Genomic DNA, 26705 nt, shown 5'->3' with positions numbered 1-26705 from the left:
ATTATCATTTTCCAATTTTCTCTAAATCCAGAGCTGGCTTTGCCCTGCAGTCTTGCAGGGCCTTATAGCTGGCCCTAATCCTGTCTAAACTCCTCCTGCCAACCATAGCTTTTGGAATCTACCCAAATGTAATGACTGCAACAGTGAAACACGAAGAACATAGTACCATAAATGTAGATGTTCGAGTGTATTCACTGTTGCAGTTGTGGTTACCCTCCCTCCTGCCCCCTAACTTCTTTTGGCTATACCTCTACTTTCCTTTACTATGCTTAAAAGCCTTTTTGGTGTATTTGCTTTTTTATTGGAGGTATACCTTTGTGTTTTTATGTTTAATTGCTTCCCATTAGGGGGCACTTGACATCTGGGGCAAGAAAAACTGATGTAATGGCATCGACTGCATGTTTTATACCCCTGACGACCGAACGTCATGGAAGAAGGGACAGCAACCGACGCAGGACCCAAGAATCTGTTAATCAGGCCAACTGAGGGCAACCTGCAAGCAGATTACCCAAATGTAATGACTGCAACAGTGAATACACTCTAACATCTACATTTATGGTAAGTGTACACAACTGTACTTTTTGACCTGAACTTCTGAGCAGTATATAACAAACAGGAGGAGGCCCAGCCCTGACCCCTGTGGCACCCCACTGATAACAGGTCTGCTGGTTGATGTGGAGTCGCCCACTTTCATAGTGTATGTCCGGTTTGTGAGCCAGTTGGCAACCCATCTTACAACAAAGGGGTTTACATTCAGTTTGCTAATTTTATTGGTAATGCCTGAATGTGGGATTGTGTTGAAAGCCTTTATGGCCTTGGTCACACTTTCAAAGAAATCCACCAGATTTAACATGCAGGATCTGCCCTTCCAGAAGCCGAATTGGGCAGGGTCCAGGGTTTGAAGGTCACCTTTGTCTTTATTTATGCGGTCCATAATGATGCATTCCATGGCCTTACAGATGAGGCTGGTGAGGCTTATGGGTCTGTAATTCCCCGGGTCTGTTGTTAGGCCAGCTTTGTGGAGGGGAATAACTGTAGCTTTGCCCCATTCTGCAGTAACAAACTCTGTGGTTAGGCTATGATTGAAAAGGGTACTTAGTGGTAATGCTAGTTCACTTTTTAGCCTGTTTAGAAGACAGCCTGGAATGTCATCTGGTCCCATAGAGGCCATGTTCTTTGCCTTGAACAGGGCTTCGAGGACCTGCTCTTTAAATATGTAAGGTGGGGGGGGGGGTTTGGGGAAAGTGTTTTTGTAAGTTAGGAGAGCATAAGGTAGTGACATTTTCTGCTAGTAGGTTTGCTATCTCTGTGGGGTCAGTGTGTGTGATACCATTGGCCACCAGTTTTGCACATGCTTGGGTCCTACCCTTTAGGTTACATGCATAACTGTAAAAGGCCTTATGGTTATCCTTGGCATTACTTGCTAGGTTTCTGTCAAAGGAGTTCTTGGATGATTTGACAAGTCTTATTTGCCTGTTAAGGCTGAGGAGGGTGGTTTTCCATTGTTGGGTCCTTGTCTTTGTTTTCCTGGACAGAACTTTTTACGTTTATTGTAGAGTTTGTTTCTGCTGGAAGTCCACCATGGCAGCTTGATTTTACTTGCAGCTCTGGCTTTGATTCTGTCTGATACAGCCGAGTTTATACACTTATGCAAGTGATTATACAGGGCTTTAGTGTAAATTTTGGCGTAGTTACCACTTTCAGCTTGAAGTGGGGCTTGGAATGCACTTACGGTTTCACCAAGGAGGGTATAGTTTGCCTTGGTTAAGTTTTTTAGTTTAATTTCACCCTTTGTGAATTCTGGTTTTAGTGTCAGTTTGAAGTTGACTGATTTGTGGTCCGTTTTAACTAATGAGGGTCCAACAGTTGCAGCAGTGTACCTGTTTTGACATGTTGGTGAGGACCAAATATAGAATGTTTTTTGTTCTTGCAGGGTATGGACAATTTGCTCCAAGGCATTTGAATTCACAAAGTCAAGGAATCTTTTTCTAGCGAGTTTGGGCTAGAGTAGATTTCCCAGTTGATGGGATAATTGAAATCCCCCGTAATCAGTGTGTTCAGTAAAATTTGGATAGTCTTCAATTTGGTTAAGTAGGCTTTTTGGGTGTTGTGACCCATGGAGGGTGATCTATAACTGGCTAGGACTTGAATGGGGGTCTTACCCACTGTAACCTGGACCTGGAGTAACTCCATGGAGTTGTCCAGTCTAACTAGATGTGAGGTGAATTTATCTCTAATATAGATTGAAACACTGTCTCCTTTGGTTTTCACATGTTCCTTTTGTGGTCTAAAGGTGTAGAAGGCATTGTAGCCTTTCAGGGCCAGGGTACTCTCTGAAGCCTTAAACTGGGTTTCTGTGACTACACAGACATCTACATCTTCTAGTGATAGAAGTGCTTCCAGGGAGTTCCAGGGAGTGCAGTTTTTGATTTAAGCTCCTAGCATTTAGCAGCATGACTCTTATTTTGTTCTGATTGGTTAATTTCACATCAAAAATGTTGTTTTTGAAACCTTGCCTAAAAAGGCACTGTGGGGGAGGCAATATACTTTTCCAGTAGCTGTAAGCCTAGGGGTGCCAGGTGCAAACCGTCTGGCAAAGCAGTGAGGTTTGTCGACCATGGCTTCCCACGCAGACAAGAACTGGATCCCCTTGGAATGACTCCAAAAACTAAGCCAATTATTGAAATAAATAATTTTTTGTTAATACTGTGGCATCGTTCTAGGTGAGGGTAGAATGCTGCTCCAGACTAGGGACATACCTGTCTGGGACACATACCCTGAGACCTTGACCATGTCTCTCTTCATATAGTCCAGTGAGGTATGTCTCGGGTCATTCACACTAACATGAACTATGACAGAGACATAACAGTACTTGTTGCTGAGAGACCTAAGTGCATGCATGATTTAGCAAATCCTGGCATCAGACAGGCAGCTAACCATGACTTTCTCCTTGTCCAACCTGGTGAGTGGGACATCCGTGTGTCTCACTACTGAGTCTCCAGTCACTAGAAAACTTGGTTTTTGAGTGTTACACCTTACAGGCTTGGTGGGTGAGACACTGGTGTTGCTATGTTGCATGGGTGCTCTGGAGACTGTGTTAGCTGTAGCAGACGTGTTTTGGAGGTCTCTGGTGTTTCGGTAAGTTTTTTGAGAGATGTAAAGGATGCCTACTTCATATTCTATTCCTTCAGGAACAAAATATATTCTTATGTTTCCAGGCAGAGGGATACCACTACAAATGTTGTGCCTTACCATTTGACTTATCTGCTGCACCCATAATGTTTACCAAATGTCTGGCACTAGTAATTACACTTTGCAGAACCAAAGGAGTCCACATTTGTCCAAATTTAGATGACTGCTTGATTCAGGTAGCTTCCCTAGCAGAACTTCTGTCAGCCATGCAAATCACCATGGATTGCTTTCAGAAGGTGGGCTTGACCCTGAATGCCCAGAAGTCAGAGGTTATGCCCAGAAGCAGGGTTACCTTCCTGGGAGCAGATGTAGAGTCTGTTCAACTAGAAATCCCTTTTTCAAAGGAAAAAGATTATGTTGTTCTCTGAATACTTCCTACACCTGCACAGTCCGTCTAACTATAACAACAAGAGAGGTTCTGAGTATATTGGGATACACTGCATCATGTATCCTGATGGTCCATATGGCAAAATTACGCTTAAGAAAACTTCAGTGGTTCCTAAAAAAAAATGCTATTCCCAATTCAAGTAGTCCATGGAAACAACAATACCTCTCCTACCATGCTTGAAAATGGAAATAATGTTGTTGGAGGTGAGCATCTAGGCAAACCAGACCCTAAACACAGACAATTTGGACCTGTCTTAGAGAGTGCACCAAGGCAAATTCAGAGTCCATGGGACATTCAGTGGGCACTTTGCAGCCCAACACATCCACGTAAAGGAAATGACATTAATTCTGGCCTTGAAAGCATTCTAAGAATAGATGGTACAAGGAGCAATAAAAATACTGACTGATATACAGTGTGGTATATCCCCAAGCAGGGGGGCACTCATTCCTACTTCCTCTGCAGATTAGCAACGGAATTTTGGCAAGTAGCTCAACAACTATGTCTGATTCCTGTAGCCTCATACATGTGGTGCCAGGACAGTCTGCTGAGCAGATCCTTGTTAGACCCAAACAAATGGATACTGTTAAGAGAAATATTTTTGAATCTGACACACAGATGGGGTGTACCAGAGACAGATGGGTGGATAAGCAAGTTCTGTTCAAGAACCCCCAGAGAGGGGCATGGAGTACAGATACCTTCTTCTTCAAATGGACAGACCTCTTTCTTTATGCCTTCTCTCCAATACCCCTCATCCATGTAAGCTGTTATGTGTAAGGAACCCTTTCTCATTTTCCAGAGGGATACAGTAACCTTGAGAATTAACCCCTCTTTTATGTTCAAGATGGTATCAGAAGTCTCCTTGAACCATGCTGTACACCTTTCTGGGCTCTTTCACAATCTCCAGCATAAGGGTGAGAGAATTCTACATGTTTTGTATGTGTACAGACAGTTATGATTTTATGAATATAGGATTCGATTTCCAAACATATCTAATAGATATTTGGTGATATTTGCAAAAGTTAAACAGGGAAAATAGAGAGGAAATATATTTTAAAACGGATAGCCAGTTATACTACATTTTGTTGCTCTCATCATGGAAAGCAAACATTTGGCAGAGTCAGGGTTTATTTTAGAAAGGCAAAATCAGCCACCACAGCATTTCTGAAATGGACACCAACCCAGTTCATCATGGAATCAGTTATTAGTCTTCTGTATACACCTTCACCAAACAAAATCACCTTGCCTCTGCCATCATGCAAAGGCTGGTTTCCCTGATGCAGAGTGCTCTCCAGCCACCACAGAACATAGCTTTGGGAGTCCTCCCAAAGCTTAGCAATGCAACATTGACTGCAATTAGCATAGTACTGTTGTGTAGATAAGTTACTGTAATTGTAGGTGTGAGTATATTAATGTTGTAGTACCTTTTCATTCTCTGGTACCCTTCTGTTCATCTTCCATTGAGATTGAGGTTGGAGTGGATACCCTATCACTTTCACCCACCTTCCTTCTTCCAGTGAAGTGCCATTTGCTGTCAGTAGGTTCATTGGTGCAGGTTGTATTCCACATAAGAAACAAGCAAACCTCTGTATCTCAGACAAGAAAGGTCTAAAGATGGCACTGGCTGACGACCCTTTATACCAAAGATGTCCTAACATTGGCCTGCATGGGCATCTATCAGCTAGGGAATGGTAAAAGCCTCTGATATTTGGGCCAGCCACAGGCTTCTGCACAGCAGGCAGATCCAAGACTTCATACAGCAACATTGAGCTACTTAAACATCTACAGTATTACACTGTGGCTGCTTTGGTGGCATAGAGGGATAAAGCCCTGACTCTGGACAACCCGGGTTCAGTTAGTGGCTTGAGCATATTATGGAGTTGCTAGGGAGGATGGAATATTCCAGTCCTGGAGAAGAGTAAATGCAAAATGAGGTGGTTTGCTGTGGCTTGTCTCTTGCTTTCAATCATTGATTTACTTTTACATAAGATGGTCAGACTAGTCTTGCATGGGATCATATTATTGTTGATCATAGAAATGATTTATGGGCCTGTTGTCTACCATCATATCATGAGGAAAAGGAAACACTGAAAGATCCAAGAATGGGACAAGGCATGAACTGCTTAACTGCCTCTTAAAGACCAGTGAATTTGGAGAGAAGTGGGACAGATGGACACCTCATTTACAATTCAGTCAAGTCCTTGGGCAAGATATCATTAAAGCTGTTGTTATTTCTGTGTTCTTGTACTTTGGGCTACCTGTTGAGTGATTTTACACGTTAAAAGATTAGGTCTCTGCTGTGGTGGCAGTAAAGAATAGCTTAGACTTTTCTGACCATAGGAATCACTCCGAAAATCTTAGTGTGTGGTTCATAGCCTAGTACCTACCTATAAACCTATCAGCCCAAGGGTCTAAGTAAGCCTACCCAACAAGGTTCCCTGGCTTATGCCACCCAAGAAAATTAATTTCCTTTGCCCCTGTCGAGCAAAGCCACAGAAGTGATCCCCAGGGTGTATTACCTATTTCCCATCCACTCATCAAGATCCTATTTCCCATCCGCTCGTCAAGATTTTTCTTGAAGAGTGCTAATGAGGAACTTTGCTTGACATAGATAGGTAGCTTGTTCCAGGGTATAGGAAGTCTCTAGGCCAGGAATCTATCCCTCCAGCATGTCCTGTTTATTGTGGTGACAAGGTTTATGTCCCTAGAGCGTGTAGCTCGGAGGGATTAGGATTTCTTTAGGTGTAGCATGTCCAACAGCTCTGGGTTTAACATAGCTTTATATGTTAGGCAAAGATCTCCTCGGAGTAGGCTATAATGCTACAGAATAAAGCTGGAGTTTTTTGAGATGGTCAGCGTTGGGCATCTGTTTGAGGCCAGTAATCCTCTTTGTGAGGTACTTCTGTGACCTTTGCAGCTGCTGCAGATGTATTGAGAGGTACATTCCAAAAGGGAAGTTGTACTCTATAATAGGTCTAATGAGTGCCGAGTAGAGGGGAGCAATGACCTCTTTTTTTTTTTCCTGGATGAGAACCCTTTTGTGATGAGGTGTGCTACATAGAAGGATTTCCTGACTACTGTAGTGATGTGATTATCAAAGGAGAGACTACTGTCCACCTGGGTCACAAGGTCTCTTATCACACATTCGGCATTAAGCAGACTGCCGTTTATGTGGTAGTTCATGGGTACAGAGTTTTTACCAAAAGGGATAACAATGCACATTTGGCATTCATCTTGATGCCATGCCTCTGACACCAGGCATCTGTCTCAGTGAGGCCCTTCTGTAGGATGTCCACATCATTTGGGGACTCTGCTATGGCTCCTAGTTTGCAGTCATCTGCAAACTTTGTTAGCCAGAGGCCTTCTGTGTTAGCCTGTACTTCGGAGAAGTAGATACCAAACAGGAGAGGTCCCAGGACTGAAACCTGTGGTACTCCACTTGTCACTGGTTTGAAGTCAGATTTGGAGACTGCAACTTTTACAGTGTGGGTTCCGTCAGTGAGCCAGTTGGCAACCCATCTTGTGACATAGGGATTTATATCTAGTTTAGTGAGTTTAGCTATAATTCCAAAATGGGGGATGGTGTCGAAAGCCTTGGCGAGGTCAAGATAGGCTGTGTGAACCACCTTACCATCGTCTATGGCTTTGGTGACTGCCTCAAAGAAGTCGATCAGATTCAGAAGGCATGATCTGCCTTTTACAAACCTGAACTGGGTGTGGTCCAGAGTTTGGAGGTTATCAATGTCTTTTTTTTTTATAAGTTCCATGATGATACGTTCCATGGCCTTGCAGACCAGGCTTGTCAGGCTAATAGGGCGATAGTTCCTAGGATCAGTGGTGGCTCCCCCTTTATGGAGTGAGATAACTGTTGCGCCATTCAGTGGGCACAAAGCCTGATGTGAGACTATGATTGAACATGGTGCTTAGGTGGGGAGCCCGTTCATTCTGAAGTTCATGTAAAACGCAGCCTGGGATGTTGTCCGGTTCCAAGGATGCTGTGTTTTTGGTTTTAGAGAGTGCAGCTTTTACCTGCATAGATGTGATTACAGGGACTCTGCATTCTTCCTGTATAGATATGGGCCCTTTAGGAGGTGAGAGGGGGGTAAAGTTAGCACTGAACCTATCTGCCAGGATGTTGGCAATATCAGTTGATTCTGTAATTTTCATGCCATTGTGCTGTAACTCAGAGCAGGTCTGGGTATTGCCATTGAGATTCTTGACATAGCTATAGAATGCTTTGTGGTTGCCCTTAGAATCAGTGGTGATTTTATTTTCGTAGCTAGTTTTGGAGGATCTTATAAGGGATCTCAGCTTTTTACTGATGATGACCAGGGAGCTCCTCCACTCATGGGATTTTACTCTCTTTTGCAACAGTTTCTTCCTTCTGTTGTACAGTTTGTTTATGGCAAGGGGACACCAGATTGGCTTCCTTTTTTTTGGAGGATAGCGTCTTGGTTCTGTTTGGGATAGCACAATCCATGCACTTGTGCATTTGTGTAGGATTCAGCAGTCGTACCTGTTTTGTCCATCTCCATGGGTGTTATGAAATTCGCCACTTCTGTCTTAAGAAGTATGAAGTTGGCTTTAGAGAAATTCTTTACTGTGGTTTCCTTAATGGTGGGTGGGGCGTTGCGGATAGCTAGGGTGATTAGCTTATGGTCGGATCTGACCGTTGACTTCAGGTAACTCATGTTGGTAATGACTAGGCCTAGGATATTATTGCCTGTGGTGGGGATGTGGACAAGTTGATCCAGGGCACTGGAATTTATGAATTCCAGAAAGCGTTGAGTGAAGGAGTTGGTACATGAGTAGTTTTCCCAGTTAATGGTGGGGGTAGTTGAAATCACCCATTATTAGGGTGTTTGGTTGAACCCTAAAATTTTCCAGTACATCAAAAAAAAAGGAGTGGGAGTCCTAGGGCATGGTGGGGGATCTGTAACAAGCTACAATTTGGATTGCAGTTTTACCCAGAGTTAGTAGCACTTGGATAACCTTGGATGCATTATGCTGTGCAGCTAGCCTGGAGGTGTGGATATCCTTAATGAATATGGACACACCTCCACCTTTGGTGTTCTGGTCCAGGTTAGATGGCCGAAAAGTGTGGTATGAGTTATAGCCTGGTAATGCAGGGGTGCTCTCTAGAGCCTTGAACCAGGTCTCAGTCACTGTTCAGATATCGATGTTCTCCATTTTAAGGAGTGCCTCGAGTGAGTGCATTTTGAGATTTAGACTTCTAGCATTGAGTAGCATTACCCTCAGTTTTTGCTTGTATTGTAAATGACTCGTGGATTATATTGCTTGTTTGTTGAGTTTCTGTTCCTATATAAAGTTGTTGCATTTGCACAATGCTTAGCATCCCACAGCAGAGGTCAGCAGTGCCCTGTACAGACACAGGCACTTAGAATCAAACTTTCCCTGTAAATCCCACTCCAATATTTCCTGAGTGTACGTAATTTTGCTATGAGCACCTGGTTTGTGTGTAGAAGTGCATTGCTCTGTGAGACTGAACTAAGATTGTAGTTCTATATAAAATAGTACTAAGCAAACCTGACGTAAACCCCTATATTTCCTAATACCATGGTTTGTGCAAAGAGGAGCATTGCTCCATCAGTCTTGTCTAAAACAATGTAATTCACTTGAATAGGACGCAAGTAAACCTATTCTAGGCACCCACACCCCTGGTACAACTCCCCTTGTAATCCACAGAGTAAACATCTGGAACCATGGATAAACATTTCCTTCTGTCTTTGGAGCCTGCTTGGTGGAATTTGGCATCCTGAGACAGTGTAGCAGTTCTCATGTTTACTGATAACCACCTAATTCTTAAACAGTCACAGTGTGTGAAATATGTATTTGTATATTGTCACTAGAGGCAAGGCACTCACATGCAGCCAGTGCAATTACCAAACAGGTTTTCAGAAGCATACAGCGCCTCATTCTTCTTACCATTCACACTAAAGACCAGCACATCAACTCATGTAAGCTGAGACACTTAAAAGTAATCTTCCCAAACCTCAAAGGCCTCCTAGAAGCATCAACACTAGGGATCATCAGCAACCTCACAAGCATTCTACCAAAGCAGTATCCACCATGTCACAGCAAACCTCCACACAAACAAATGTTCTAGTCAAAGGTGATTCCATTATGAGATATACCCATGTTCCACTCACCAAGCTGAGCAAAGAGAAAGTCGTGGTCAGCTGTCTGTGGAGGCCAGATCAGCCAAGTCACCCATGCACTCATGTCATTGAACCACAAGTACTAGTATGACTCTGTCACTGTACATGTAGATGTAAATGACTTGAAACATTCCTTTCTGGACTGTGTAAAGAAAGACATAATAGAGCCTTCAGACTGTGTCCCCAGTCTGGTATGAACCTAGCATTGAGCAACAGTGTACCCTCTCAGAGGATGATGCTACATGAGCAGAAGTTAACTGTTTTTTAACAGTTTGCTTAGATTTGGGTGCTACTGTAAGGGGCTGCAATATTTGTAAGTTTGGGAAGATATGGTTGACAGACCCCATTGCTTTACCCAGGGGTGGTCTGCACCTTTTCCCTTTAGACTGCTGAATTTGGGCTAAACCTTTGTCCACTCCCATAGTGCCTTTTTTAGGCAATGACAACCTGATAAACATTCCAACACAGTAAAAGCAACTCAGAGTAATCTAAAAATATTGCTTCTTATTGCGAGAGGCCTAAACAAGACTCCACTCTGTGCATGCTGTCCTGATCTTGGGGAAGTTACATGTCTGTGTAGTTAGAGAAATAGTTTAAAACTGCAGAGAGCACCTGGCAGTGGAAGACTATAATATCTTCCACATATTTAGTCGAGCTACTGCACAGAAAGGGAAAAAAAAGGTGGAAGTGTTTCAGTATTCATCAAAGACTGGCACACTTCAAGATTTGTTAAAGAAAAACTCCACTTTCTCCTACAGTTTAACTCCACTCTTAGGTTGCCTTTCTCCCTAGAGTACTGTGTAGGTGCCCGAAACCTGCTTGTACAAAACTTTCATTTCCTCACTTTAGTAGCAAAAGAAGATAAAGATGCCAACTTTTTTAAAGTTTATTATACAAGTTGCAGAGAAATTTGTCTACACCTGCATGATATAACCACAGACAGAGAAATTTGTAGTCAGGAGCTCAGGGTGCTGTAAACAAGACAGAGAGGTGCGAAACTGTTATTCATTGTCTTTATTGCAGAGAGGAAGAGAACTTACACTGATTCAGCTGCTTCCAGTGCAGACATGCCTCTCATCAAAACAGAGCAATTAGATCAGTCCTGTAATGGACAGTATATAAGAAGACAGTGACTGACACTAATCCTATTATATGTCAATGGAATGGGAATACATTGCTACTTCCTTATTTCTAGCATGACTCATATAAAACAGATTTGAAATGGATTATGGGAAAGAGGCTGGAAGAAAAATAAGATCACATTGATATGCCAAACCCCATTGACCGCCATTTTGCAGAAAATGCTAAAATTCTTTAAAAAGCAATCAGAGTGATTTTGGAATGTTAAAATAACTCGGAAAAACAGAAATATAGTAAAAACATAGATTTTTTTTTTAGTTGTAAGGCGGAGTTTTCCTTTAAGAAGTGTGATCCAAATGAGCTCCTACATGTCTTGCTCACCATAAGCAAAGTCCCATTCCATATCATTGTAAGCTGTAGGTCACCTTCTGTGACCCAGGATACACATATCACATACTTGAATGAACTGTTGTCCCTCAGCATTGAACCCAGCACTGTATTCCCAGGTGACTTCAGCTACTCTACTATAGAGTGGAAAACATACACAACTTCCAAAACACATACCCAGAGATTCTTGGAAATATTCAACACAAATGCTCTCGAACAGCTAGTCCATACTTGCATTTGAGGTGCCAACATCCTTAACCCAGTCCTCACAAACATGGAGGAACTTTGCTTCTGCCTTTGTGTAACATCCTTACTTGTTAGATTGGACAGTAAAGCCATCTCATTTGAAACTGCACTAAATTCTGTGGACCCATCCAACCCTTGGACATTTAGGAATCATTGCAAAGCAAACCTCTTACTGTTAAGTGATACCCTTGCAAAAAAAAAAAAAAACATGTGAACACGCAAAATTGTTTGTAGAAACCATATACATATAAACTTGTATGTCACATAAACAGTTGTACTAAGTCAACTGTACCCACTCAGAATAAGTACAGGTCAAACGCAAAGAGCAAACCACCCTGTTGGAATACCAATATCAACAAGATGTATAACAAAAAGAAGACAATCGTGGCCAAAACTAGGAAGTGTAATGCCCAGCAGGGCAAGAAATCCTCTTCATCAAACTAAATAAGCAACCCAAGAGTCTTATCATGTCCACCAACACCATATTTGAGGAAAAGATGGCTTCACAGGCAAAGGACAGCACAGGGTCATCTTCAGCTATGTTCTCAATCTCAAAGGTAATAAACAACAGTGTGGTGAATTAATTGCATTTTGAATCACCAGTATGAATCTGGAGGAGGTAGCAAAACTGCTGGCTGATATTTAGTTTCAGTTTCACCCTGCATCACCCTCACCCCCTGACACCTTTTAAGACATACCCTTGGATATAACGCCCCCAGGTATCGCTAATAAACAGGACTTCAGTGCACTCTCCAAGGCAAAAAGTACTGCATCTGTGGGACCTAATATCATCCTGATATGTCTCCTGAGTAGCATGAAACATGACCTATCAAGCTTTCTAAAATCAGTGTTCAGCCTTTACTTCCTAACTGGCTTCTTGTATAGCAAATGGAGGATTGCAGCAGATATCCCTCTGTACAAGGGTGGGCCATCTACTGACCAGGGTAACTACAGACCCAAAAGCCACTTCTTTTTGTCATCTACTTTTCAGAAATTGAAGCCAACATCAAGTGCCTCTGGTTGACCAAGTTTGCTGACAATTGCAAGCTTGGCAAAGTCATAGAATCCCTCAAAGACATTAATATCCTACAAAGAGGGCTCATCACAAACTAGTAATTGTTACCAAAAAATGTATAATAGTATTCTTTGCAAAGTGTGCCACCCCTAGGAAGTACACCCCCTCGAGCGTATATGTAAAGTGACTTGGTCTTTGACTATCATGTGTCTACTGTTGTAAGGACTTCATTCTATATTGTGCAACCTGTAATTAAAGGGATGGCATCCGAGTCCAGAGATGTCATTGTACCACTGTACTCAACTCCTCATTAGGCCAGTCATAGAGTACAGTATGTACTTGTCCAGGCACATGCATCAACTGGAATACCCCCAGAGGTTCCTCACAAAAAGAATATAAGATGTAAATGACATGGAGTACATAGACCACCTGAAAGCCTTATCTTTATACTCAGTCCCTACAGAATAGTGACAGGTAATCTATGCCTAGCATAGAAGGCATCATGCGTTACAGTAATGATGGACTTTGTTGCACATCTGCAAGTCTGACAGCATTAGAAATATCCAAGCAAAGGATGTAAACCTCATTTGCAACACAAGTAGAACATTAGGCAGGAACACAATGCTGAGTTACTGTTTGTTACTGTTTGGTATGTGTCTCAGAGACTACGCCTACTCTGGAACATGCTTCTCATCCATGTGAAGCAGAGTTCATCCCTGACTCTATTTAAATGCAATCTTGGCCAGTAAATGGAAAACCTGAAATTTACCTCCAGACTAGAAGTTATGTCCCTATGAGACAGAAATAGCTTGTAAATGCTGTCCTACCTAAATCTGTATATCTAGAAAAATCCAAACACCACTAACGAAAAAGTGGTAAAGCCAACCTCAACAGCTTTTTATTTTAAACCAGAGGTGAAACAAGTTAAAACAACACTGAATAGTAGAACTTCATCAGACAGCAACCAACCTCATTACAACCTTATTTAAATATCCTTCTAAGTAATTAGTTAATTGTCATCAATTAAGTCCTTTTTACATTCACAAAATAGGGTTTCTTCACCAAAACCTATATTAGGCATTTTGTTAATAGTTGTAATAATTAATTCCTAAAACATTTGTATATTTATTTATACTTTTCTAAAAATACGACTATATAAAACCTATTCCATCATGAGTAAAAACTAACAATACTAGAATATCAATAATAAATGTTTACTGACCACTTAATATAAAATGTACTGTACTTAATATAATTAAAAACATGTAAATAAATCTGTCCACTGTTTAAAAATTTTATACTAGTTGTTTGTCTTAACAGGACACTATATTAAATGAGTATTGATTTTAAACCCTAGACAGCTTAAAAAATATATTAGAGCAATCTTCCTATAAATTTAATTTACCCATTTTATAAAGATATTTTATTGGTGTTATTATGTTGTTACCTCAAAAGGTTCTTTAATTTTAGAATGCAGGCTATTGAACAAGCTTCATTAATGCCTGGCTCTCTGGTTGCCATGCTAATTCTTTTTTCTCTAATTCTAGTTTTAAATAATTTTCATTAATAAATTTGTTTGTTTCACTGTATTTGCCAATACCGTCAATAGCCATGAATGTAAAACCATGCCCAATATTGGTCTCACAGCGCCTAGCCAATGCATTCACATCTTTTTTCTTTGCAATTGCGTACACATAAATCTGTATATCTGCCCTGGGTAATTTTTCCTGTCATTTGCAAATGGGAACACATGGCTAGGCTTGAAAAATCTCCTGGGGCCATTAGTTTAATAATCATCTATGAATTTATAAGGCATAACAAAAGTAATCATCATTTTTACTGGTAGTTCTCTAGATTTCATATAGCTGCCAATTTTGGTTTGTAACAGTGCTAGTGAGTTTTGCATGTTTTAGGGATGTAGTGAAGTACTTTGATTATCAACAAAGATGCAGATGTCCTCAGGGGAAGAGTCAGATGAGCTATGCTGACATTTACCCTTTACAGAGGAGGTTTGGAAGAAAAATAATTTTCTTGGTTTCATTTATCTAGCCTCATACATTCTAAGCCACAGCTGTGCATGAATACCAAAATAAAAATATTTAAAGAAAATATAGAGTTGTCTTTGAACTGCCTAATTGATGATGATGATTTTGTCATTAGGATCCCTTCTCAGAGGTATGCAAACATGCCAGCTATTCTCTCTAATATAAAGTGACGGTTCACATTGTTGTAGTACAGTTTAGAAGTTAACCTACATCTTTGCAGATGGACTACGTTTCTGTGGCTTGTGATGATTGAGGGTCTAGAATGTAACATCTTTGCCATTGTTGACAGTCTCTAAGTATGGGAATAAACCAAGGTAGAACCTTTAGTAAGGAGTTTCACAGGAGAGAGAATGCTAATAAAATCAGTATGATGTGAAATAACATTTTAAGTTATTAGACTCACAAAGATACTAGGCAGGAGCATAATGCTGGGTTATTGTTTGTTACTTGTTTATGTACTGGAACAATTTCTGCTTACTGCCTTTTATGGAGCCCATCCTAAAATAAGACTACTTGGTGACTGCATTTTTCCATCATAGATGAAATGATTTAAAAGTTGCTTTTAGGAAAAGCATAATGCTGATGATCAGAAATATTACCTGGCCTAACAAACACAAAAGTAGTAACATCTATTTTTTTCCAATTTTCAGAAACTCCTGCTGGCTGCAGCATATGTGTCTGATGCCCAGTTTAGTAGAAACATTCCATTTGAGACATCCCCTCATGCAGTCAGGTAAGAATTAAATACTTACTGAAACTGAAACACAATTAGGTTGCTTCTTGTTTTTAATTCAAAAATAAGAAATGACAACAATTCCAGAGAAACAGCAGCAAATGGTGAACCACTGTAGATGATGTTTCATTAGACAAGAGTAATACAAAGACTGACACACTATACATACACACACACGTATATAAATGTGTGTGTGTGTGTGTGTGTGTGTGTGTGTGTGTGTGTGTGTGTGTGTGTGTGTGTGTGTGTGTGTGGTGCTCACGCCTGATATATATTTTCACTTGTCAACTTGACCTTTAGATGAGTATGCTAAACATTTTGATCTGATGTTGTTCTCATTTGATCTTCAACCTGAGGGATCCAGATACAGCCACGGATCCGACTTGGCCACATACTTCAGCTAAGGATCCAAGCTCCAAGCTCCTCACCTACCCATAATGCCCCTGTCACCCTCCTCCCCTCAGATCTCATTTGCTGCTCGTTAGAACGGCATCGTGGTTCCACAGTTCCAAGCTGTGTTCAACAGTAAGCAGTAAAATGTTTTTCCCTTTCCTTTCTTTAACTCCTTTGCGGGTACCTTGTCTGATCTTTTCCTTTCCTGTACCCTATCTCTGTGTGCTCAGCATCAGTTTACAAACTCTCTCTTCCATCTTTCTTGTTTCCTGTCTTGTGTTTGAGTGAGTGTATTGCCATGGCCGAACCTCCCAAGCCAGGCTTCAGGAAATGTGCATTATATGGCCATAAACCTCCCCCGTCTGATGGCCACACTCTGTGCATTGTCTTCCTGGAGTTTATCTCACCTGGACTACTCCTGCTCGATCTGCGATCTGCATAGGCTTCAACCCCCGCGCATTGATCGACAGGAGGAACAAGTTGATTCTTAAGGGTCTTCTGCCTTCTGAGGCCTCTACTTCTTCCTCCTCCCTGGCTTATGGTACTCGACCTCCCACCAAGAAGTCCAGGGATGGGGAGAAGGCCCATTCCAAGGACAAAGATCAGCCTAGGAAGTGGTCCGCTGACTGCTCTTCCTCGGTCAAGCCCCCGGCTAATTCCTGTCTGGATCTGACCCGAGGTTCTACTTAGCTCAGGTCACCCTGCTTTTTGACGGAGCTGGAGTCTTCCCAGGCTCATTCCCCCCTCTCTGCCTCCCCTCAGTGCCAGTTCAGGCCTGGGTCATTGGCCTCTTCCATCCAGTCCTCTCAGAGCCTATTGGAAGCCAAGGTGGATAGGATGATGTAGTAGTTTATGTGGGATACAGCAACCAAAGGTTCTGCATGGATGGCTCAAAATGGTAAAGTACTACACAAAAAAACAGCCAGCATCAACTGGAATGGGAAAAAAAACAAAGTTTAATAAATTAATCCACAGTCAACAGACCAGTTTCAGCCCCATGGCCTTTCAGTCACCCTATATGTACTCAGTCATCCAAATAATTAACCAATTAACCACAATAAAATTATAAATGGTCATTCAAACCAGGGGGAAATAATCCACCCAGTTTTACAATCCATGAGTTCTTTTTATTCAAAATATTATGCCAGCCTGTCTTAAAACACCTATTGCCCAATATTCTGTCAATAATAATAAATTTGAAACAAGCAGAAGTGTGTACAATCGTGTGTTTATATAATGCATTTGTAGTGTGTTTATTTCTAATATTACTAAGATGTTCAGAAGTACGTATCCTCATCGGTCTAGAGGTTTGACCAAAGTAAAAAGCTGAACAAGTACATACTGCAAGGTAAATGACCCAGTCACTACTACAATTAGAAAAAATATTTATAGAAAAAAATCTGTGATGTGTTTTTACTGGTAAACTCCTTAGCTTGATAAATACATTTGCAGAACAAACAGTGCCTACACGGAAAAGATCCAACTACCCTAGTGCCATCCGATGAACATTGTGAGAAGTGGTCAGAAGGTATATTACATTTGTAATGACTAAAATGGCTGCCCAAAGTCTTTCCACTACGGAAGGAAAAAGAAAGTCTATCCCCTAATAAGTCATGCAATCTGTCATCATCCAACAAAATGTCCCAATGGTGTTGCACCATATCTATAAGCCAATATGTATTCCTACTATAGCTCGTAGTAAATCTGATTTTGGTATTATCATTCCGATCTATGCCTTTCTTATAACTAAGTAAGTCACTTTGACAAAATTGTTGGATATCTTTACTAGTTTTAACTAACTTAGCTAAAGGGTAACCCCATTCCTTAAAACGCTTGATCAAATCCTGGTCAAACCACATATAGTCTTCTGTGTTAGAGCAGATACGATAAACCCTCATAAACTGGGACTTCGGAATATTGCTGATAACATGCTTAGGATGACAAATGGAGGCATGTAATAAAGTATTTGAATGAAAGGGTTTTCTAAATACAGAACTGGCCAATGTACCGTCCTCCTGTCTCAATCCATTCACATCCAAAAAGGGAATAGATGACGGATCACAATTGGCAGTGAATCTAATAACCCATTTATTTTCATTCAAATACTGAACAAACACTCGTAGATATACTTCATCAGATTTCCACACCATCCAGCAGTCATCCAAAAAGCATCTCCAAATATCTATTTCATCAAGAAATAGATTGTGACTGTTATCATAAATAATCATTTGTTCAAGATAACTCATGAACAAATCGGCATATATGAGTGCAAAGGATGCACCCATAGCTGTCCCTTTAAGCTGTATATAACATTTGCTGTTGAAGTAGAACACATTTTTTTTGAGGACGTGTTCTGCCAAACACAGAAAAAGGTGTTGAAACCTGGACTGTACAATGGAATTTTATCCAACCGGTATTCCAGTGCACATAACCCTGCCCAATGTGGAATACTGGCATATAAACATGTTACATCCAAGTTACACATTAGCCAACCAGGTTCTAATTGAGTGTGTGATATAATATTGAGGAACTCTGTGGTATCCTGCAGTCATGCCCTAACTCCTTTCAATAAGGATTTTAAATAAGTGGTTAAACAGACAATGGCTTAGTGAGGGAACCTTTCCTAGATACACTCGGTCTCCCCGATGGTTTATTGACATTTTTGTGTATCTTCGGGAGAAGGTATAAATATTGAGGTAAAGGATCCTTCACTTTTAAATGAAAATATGTAACCTTATCAATAATTCCTTCACTGACTGCATTTTCCAAAAAGCAATCTATTTCTTTTTTAAACTTTGGTGTGTGGTCAGTAGGCATACATGTATAAAATGTAGCATCCTGTAGCTGTCTATCAGCCTCCTCAACATACATTAACCAGTCCATCACTGCTGTGGTACCACCTTCGTCTGCTTGAATAATAACCATATTTTTATTATTCCGTAACCTGTCTAAGGTTTCCATTTCTGATGTCATTAAGTTAGAAGGAAACAAATTTCCATTATAATTAGAACTAAAATGTAGTTCTTTCAGAATCCATTTAAGAAATGTTTCCACATTTTTGTTCATAGGTGGAATGAATGTAAATTTATGAAACCTGAAGCTGCTAGAATGAGTACGACCACCATCCAAACTATCTTCATGGAAATGCAATTTAAGATTTAATAATCGGCAAAATGCATAAAGATCATGCACAAAAATGTCCAGACACAGAAAAAAATCCAGGAATGAAGTTCAGTCCTCTATTGAGTATCATATAATTAGATTCAGACAAAACCACAGATGAAATGTTAAGAACATTGTCTCGAGGATTTACATGGGCTTCAAAAGGTTCAACATTGCTTCCAAAGATCCATCTACACTTACGCTTCCTACCCCCCTCCTTTTTCTGTTAATAAAGGGACTGAACCAATACCTTGTGTTGAATCTCCTTGTTCGATAGAACAAGTTTTCTTATGGGATGGTTACGTTTGCTGTCTTTCTATGTCAGTGTCATTGTAGGAAGACGGATCTTTCCCATAAGTATCACTAACAGTTTTCTTAAGGATGGATTTCCTTCTTTTCCTCTTTTGACCCATTTGTAATGAGCCATTTTTAACAAATTTGACACTTTTAACATAATCAAACTGTTTCCTCAGGTTATAATCCCTTAAATCCCTGCTGAATTTAAGTATTTTCCTTTCTTTCAATTCTTGCTCAAACTGTAAAAAGTCCTTACTCAGTTTATCAAAACACTGTTTATATTTAGGCAAGCCCTCATAAGGTTTTGCTCTCTCACATTTCTGCATCACTTAAGATATATATGTATTAATTTTGCGTTCATAATATTCATATAAAGTCTTGACAAACTGCATGGGCAGATTCTGTTGAATTTCAGACCAAACAGTAAGGAGTGTATCATCAGGTTGACCTACCAAAGGTTTAATATGAATCCTTAACCCCGTTGGTGTAAATACCCTTTTCTAAATATGCCTTAAAAAGCCCAAGTTGCCATACACATGACCTAAGTGTCTTCATATTTTTGTTTAACTGATCAAAAATGGAGGTACACCACATTATCCGAAGATGGTTCACCCTGGTTTATACCATTGTTTAAAGAACCAATACCAAAAACCTGAATATCTTCTTTATCAGCTGACAGTCCCCTTAAAATACTAATCAATACATGGTCTAAACAATAATGCAGTTTGTCAATGCTTAATAAATGGTTGCAAGGATGAGTGAAACTAATAATATGACCAATTACTAAGTTATTAGAAAGGCTTAAAATACTAAGATGGCACTCTCATATATAACAGTACAACCATAAAGAATACAATCATAATTGTTGATCCATCATATACCAGGTAGTAAATGTCCCTAACAGGGAAACAATGTAAAGTGCACCATATCAATAATTATGAATATATGTTGAAACACTTATGAAATATAGTGAAATATAGAACATGTCCAAAACCATGAAACATATGATCGATGCATACATCATTAATCATTCACCACTAATGTGCATGTTGCAAAACAAAAATTATGTTTTGAAAAACCTGACACAACTAAATAAATGTTGTCAGTAGCAACCATAAGTAACACTGAAATTATTGTATGATATATGGATATACAATATGTATCCTACATCTATCCAAAACAATCATGCCAATGCCACAAATTATTCCCATAAAGAATGCACATTAGTAGTTAAGAAATGCTAAATATCAAAAGAGAACATAAAAATCCCTGACATATGTTTCCCAATATCCATAATGGAAAAAATGTTTAGGCTGTAAAAATAATTATTAAATCATATACTAAGAAAGGTATTGGCTAGTATAATTTACTTGAATACTATAAAGTCCATGGTTAAACAAAGATGATATAAAAAAAAAACAATGGCCTGTATATGAAAAACCGTCCAAAACAAAATGTCCGTTAATACAAAATAGCCTACATATACTCCTGGTTATATTATAGTTAATCCAACGATCAAATGATTTTTCTGTCACAAAACTGTAGATATGCTTGAAACCTTTAATAGCACAAATTGAAGACACAGTCCAGCAGACAATAAAATCGCATGCAAACAGTAATAGGTTCATAGGTTCATACTAGGCTATCTGCCCTAGGGCATTTATAAGCCTAGCCAGAGTGTGTATGGCTTTCACCACCCATTTTAAATTAATTTTGCTATGCCCTTTTTCGAGGTTAGTATACTGTGCCTCTGTCTAACAGTGACACAGAAGTGATACCCGGGGTAAACCTACGATCTCCCATCCACTCATCAAGATTCCTCTTGAAGAGAGTCAATGAGGGACTCTGCCTAACCTGGACTGGGATTTTATTCCAGAGTGAAGGGAGCCTCTGGGTTATGAATCTGTCCCTCCAGCATGTCCTATTTATTTCAGTGCTGAGGTTTAAGTCCCTCGAGCGCGTAGCTCGATGGGATTTGGATTTTCTGAGGTGCAGCATGTCCAATAATTCCGGGTTGGACATTGATGTCCAAATAATAATGAAAGTTCCCCTATAAAGCAAAACCACCTTCCAATATGAATGCCACACAGTACACAAACAGTTTAAACAGGTTGAACAATTCAACTGCCACAAAATATAGTTAGCCCAGTGCAAAGCAAAGTCTAAACAATATAATATTGCTGCAAAGACTGTGGCGATAAAAGTCCACCTCATGTAATAAAAAGTTCCAATTTCGAGAAATTGGTTGGTGTTCATATCTTCCAACACCGAAGAGCCCAGAGAGCACACTACTAATACATCCACTTGGAAATAAGCAAATGAACACCCAAAACACATTTATTTCTAGTAACAACAGGTATTCCCCGCCTTCAAATCTGCTAGTAACCACCTCTCACACAGAACTCATGCATATTGAAAACACACATAAGTATGTAATTGATGTAGCCACTTATAAATACAGCAATAAGACGCCTAAATAAGCCTTGCAACTTCAACTAGAAAGCAATGGCTGGTGTTCACCTCTTGCAAATTGGCTGGTATTCACCTCATCCAAAAGCCTGGAGCAAAATAACGAAAAGTGAGTGCTCTGACTGAGCACTGAAACCCATTCACAGCAAACACCACCAGCAGAATGAACAAACCGAATACAGCAACCAAAAGTTCTGCAAGGAGAGCAGGTGCAGAGGCTCAAAATGGTAAAGTACTGCACAAAAAAAAAAAAAACAGCCAGCACCAACTGGAATGGGGAAAAAAAAAACAAAGTTTAATAAATTAGTCTACAGTCAACAGACCGGTTTTGGCCCAAAGGCCTTTCTCAATGTATATTATTAACTGCAGTCAATCACCCTATATATACTCAGTCATCAAAATAATTAACCAATTAACCACAATAACATTTTAAATGGTCATTCAAATCAGGGGGAAACAATCCACCCAGTTTCACAATCCATGATTTCTCATTTTTATTCAAAATATTATGCCAGCATGTCTTAAAACACCTATTTCCCAATATTCTGTCAATAATATATTTTTTTTTGTGTAGAACTTTTTTGGGCCCAGATTCAGTTGGGAGTCTTGCCTGCTCCTTCCCCCTCTGGGCCTGGGAGCATGCAGTCCATTTTTCTCCCCATTGCTCCTCCGATCTGACCTCTGGTTTTGGAGTCATCAGGTCTGAGGTTTCCCGGTGTCAAGGGGTTGGGGCCGGTGGTTCCAGGTACCTCGATGCTGACCTTTGCCCTGAGTGGTTAGGCTGCGACGCTTTCGGAGTCGACTGACTCTCAGAGCTGCAGCCTCAGCTTCGCATCCAGGGGGGTGGTGTCTACTTTGAGGTTTTCAGAGTCGGCCCTTCCTCTCAGAGTTTTGGCATATGGAGGCTCGACCCTAGCTCCCCCGTTGGTGCAGGGGGAGGCGGATCTGGTCTTAGCCTGGCCATCCCTCCTTCAGGGATTTGTTCACCTTCTGCCTTCGATTTGGTGGAGACAGTTCTCTTGGCTCCTTCATGACTCTTCACACACTCATCCTCAGAGTCTGTCCTTGCTTTGTGTTTCTCTTTGCCTGTGTCTGCCATCCTACCCCCTCAGGGACAGCCTGTCACCACTTTGCTCCAGGAGGTCCCCAGGAACTCCCTAAGGTTTCCGGGTCTCCCCGGAATTTCCCCCTGAGGAGCCCCCTCAGAAACACACGTGCAAAAGGAGGCACATAGACTCCCTGCCAGAGTCCGTCACGGAAGATACTGATTGGAGGAAGGGGTGTGTTCTCCTCGATCACCCCAGGAGGATGTCTCCTTTGGAGATATCATGGAAATCTTGCATCAGTGTGGTGGGTGGTCTACCAAAAAGCTCAACCTGGATGAGTCGGTATTCCTGGAGGCATTTGGCACAGGACCCTCTACCTCCTGGCTGTCCCCTCCCATGGATCCCCTTGTGGATGCAATTTCAACTAGGGCATCAAAGGAACCAGATAAGGCTGAGACTGTCCCCAATCACCAGGACAAAGTACTCAGCACTCCCTCAGGCAGCATTAGTCAAAGGGATCCCTGGTCGATGCCATAATGGTTGTGGCGGCCACCAAAAAAGAGCTCGCTCAGGAGAGCTCTATGGTCCATCCTGCAGACAGGGAGTCTCGAACTATGGACCATTTCGGGAAGCGGGCTTATGCTTCAGTGATGTTTGACTGATGTGCGCTGAACTACTTGGCACAGTAGGAACCTGGTCAAAGAGGTCACTGAGTCTGCCCCAGGGTCCATGTCGGCAGAGGAGAAAAAGTTGTTCTCATCCCGTATGCCTACCCTTACCTCAATATTGAATGTTTGCATGAGGCTCCCATCACACTCTACAGAAGGTAGGGCTGCAGAGACAGGCGTAGCCATCAGGCGACATGCCTGGTTCCGGCTGTGTGCTTTCTCAGAACCCTTCAAGGTGTCATTTACAAATGCCCCCTATGACAGTTCCACCCTTTTTGGTAAGATTGTTCATGACACCCTAGTCCACAGCGAGAAGGATGGGAAGGGTTTGTCGGCTGTCGGGATCCATTCACCCCACAATGATCCTTTTGTAGGAATCAGCGTGGAATGAAGAAGATGTGGTTCCGGAATTCTCAAGGTTCTTCTCACGATGCTCAAGATTCGCCTTCCCCCAGAGGCAGAGGGGAATATGACAGATGCCACCTCCAGGTCAGAGAGGGCCTGAGGAACCGGGGGTCTGGGGATCCATTCACGGACAGACCCTCACCGCAGCACTGAAGGGTTGCTCGACTGCTCATCTCTGGAGGCAGTCAGGGATACCTATCTCTGCACTTAGCCTGGAAGTCAATAACAAATGACGTTGGGTTCTGCAGATAATATCCAGAGGATACGCAATCCCCTTTCTTCAGCCCTTAATCCATCCCAACCACCTCCCAGACATTCCACCCGTGCAAAGAAAGCAGGCAGCCATAGAAGTTTCCAGGCTGCTCGAAAAACAAGTCATCCAGCCCGTCTCCCCAGACCAATCCAGATTAGGCATTTATTCCAGGTTCTTTTTGGTCTCAAAGAAAACAGGGGACTTAAGACCCATTCTGGATCTTTCAACCCTGAACCTGTCTGTTGCCAAGACGAAATTCCAGATGGTCACCCTTCAATCCATTCTGCCCTTCCTGCAGATAAATGACTGGATGTGCTCAGTGTACCTCTAAGATCGGTGCAATCCATATCAAGATGAACAGGTAATCTCGGAGGTTCCTCTGCTTCTGTTTGGAGCCAGTCATTTTCAGTTCAGAGCGCTCTCTTTTGGGCTCACCACTGCCCCCAGGTGTTCACCAAAGTGATGGTGATAGTGGCTGCTCATCTGCAGCTGCAGGGGTTTCAGATCTTCCCCAGCCTGGAAGATTGGGTCCTTTCTGCTCCCTCCAGGCATCAGTTAATTCAAACCACAGATCTTCTTCTCCAGACTGCCCAGTACCTAGGCATAACCATAAAACTCAACAAATCTCACCTGGCACCAGTCCAGGTTCTCGACTTCATAGGAGCTCGAATAGACATTACCCATGGCAAGGTGTTTCTGCCTTTGGACAGACTACTATCGCTCCGACATATGAGTTACATCTTTCAAAGCCAAACTTCCCAGCAGATTCAGTTCTTCATTTGTTGGGGTTCATGATGGCTATGATCACTCTCATTCTGGCAGCACGCCTTCATATGAGGTTCTTCAATGGACCTTAGCCATTCAGAGGCCCTTGCTAGACCTTCCCTTGTCTCATCCTGTTTGATTGTCACGTGCTTGCAAGGACTCCCTTCTTTGGTGGCTTCAATCCCTGGACCTCCTTCAGGGTCATCCGTTTGTTCTTCCCTCCTCCATGACCACATTGACCATGGATGCCTCCCTGCTCAGGTGGGGGGAGCATTGCATTGGAAGGACGGTCTAAGGCACATGGTCTTCCCTGGAGACTGACCTGCATATCAGTGTCCTGGAGATGCAGGTGGTGCTTCTGACAGTGCAAGTATTACATGCCTATCTTCCTCTGGGGGCTATTGTCATACAGACGGACAATATGTCAGTAGTCTGGTACAGCAACAAAGAGGAGGACCAGATCTTATCATCTTTGTCGCAAAGCCATGAGATTGTGGGAGTGGGTGATCTCCACCGGCTGTTTTCTTTGGCCACGCATATTCCGGGGAGGTCCAACATTCTAGCGGACAGGCTCAGCAGGTCTATTGTGATGCATTGCGAGTGGTCTCTGAATCCTTCAGTAGAGGAGCAGATCTTTCTAACTTGAGGTCAGCATTGCTGCGATCTCTTCGCCTCTCCTTCCAACGTGAAGTGCATGAGTATTTCTCTCTGAATCCCCCTCCAGGGGAGCCCCCCCCAAAGACTCTCTGGTTCATGCTTGGTCCTCCAGTGTACTGTATGCTTGCCCTCTGGTTCCTCTAATATCCAAGTTCATTCAGAAATTTCGATGGTCAGTGAGCTCAGTGATCCTCATTGCCCCTTTCTGGCCTCACCATGTTTGTTTCCCCTCTCTGTGGTCTCATGAAGTGCATCCACCTTGGACACTAGATCTGGTTCTGGATCTGATCACACATCCCTCCGAGATCCTTTACCTAGACTTAGTCAGCCTAAAGCTCACAGCTTGTCTGCTCTAGTTTCCATGATAGTGAGGACTCCCGGGCTGTCTTCTCCTCTCATGAAGATCTTGGTAGCGGCTCACAAATTTTCTATAAGAAAGGTTTATTCGAGTAAATGGAAGTGTTTCTCGATCTGGGCCTTTCATCACGATCTTGTTCCTTTCACTGTGCCAGTTACAGCCATTTTGGAGTTTTTGCCAGATATTTTTAATCATGGTGCTATCTTCTCTACAGTTACAGTGCAGTTGGCAGCAATTTCTAACTTTCACATAGGTGAGAATCTGACTTTTTTGGCTTCTTCCAAGCTTTGTAAGGCCTTTTTGAAAGGTACCTTTCTCCTCAGGCTTCCGGTTAAGGACCCAATGGCCCCTTGAGATCTCACCTTGGTGTTGCAGGGCCTGGTTTCTCCTCCTTTCGAACCAGTGTCCACAATTGACTTGCAGTTTCTGTCATGGAAGATGGCTTTTGTAGTTGTGATTACCTCAGCCAAGAGGGTTTCTGAGATTCAAGCCTTATCTAGCAAGCCCCCTTGTATGATATTCCATAAAGACAGGGTGGCACTGCGGACTAATCCAGCTTTTCTATCTAAGGTGGCATCAGAGTCTATTAACCAGGTCATCAGTTTGCCAGTCTTCTTTCCAAATTTCCAGAATAAGAGAGAGTACAAGTTGCACTTGCTCGATGTTCACAGGCAACTGTGTTTTTATTTGCATAGAACAAAATCTTTTCACAAGTCTGATCAACTCCTTGTTTCCTTTTCTAAACCTTTCCTTGGTAAGCCAGTTTCTAAAGTTACTATCACTTGATGGATTTCTGCATGCATCTCCTTGCCCTATCGAGCCAAAGGGTTATCTCCTGTAGGGCATGTCCGGGCGCATTCCAACAGGTCTGTTGTGACTTCTGATGCCTTTTGGTCCAGATTCCCCTTAGATGATGTGTGCTCTGCAGTTACCTGGGCATCTCCGCAAACATTTATCTCCCATTATAAAT

The 26705-nt window shown here is 41.7% G+C and overlaps 1 protein-coding gene across 1 annotated transcript in view; it reads left to right on the top strand.

The window, feature by feature from the left end:
- The window catches only part of LOC122789817 (two pore calcium channel protein 1-like), a 2103677-nt gene that overhangs the window by 637795 nt on the left and 1439177 nt on the right, over nucleotides 1-26705 (top strand). The window contains exon 2 of the mRNA XM_044057259.1: nucleotides 15180-15262. Coding sequence (XP_043913194.1) covers nucleotides 15180-15262 — 83 coding nt within the window. The remainder of the gene's footprint in view (nucleotides 1-15179; nucleotides 15263-26705) is intronic.

The sequence above is a fragment of the Protopterus annectens genome, chromosome 1.part2, assembly GCF_019279795.1.
Source record: "Protopterus annectens isolate FY-2018-M chromosome 1.part2, PAN1.0, whole genome shotgun sequence".
In the NCBI taxonomy this organism is placed as follows: Eukaryota; Metazoa; Chordata; order Ceratodontiformes; family Protopteridae; genus Protopterus; species Protopterus annectens.
The sequence above is the reverse complement of the archived record's forward strand: the minus strand, read 5'-3'. Positions and strand labels throughout refer to the sequence as shown.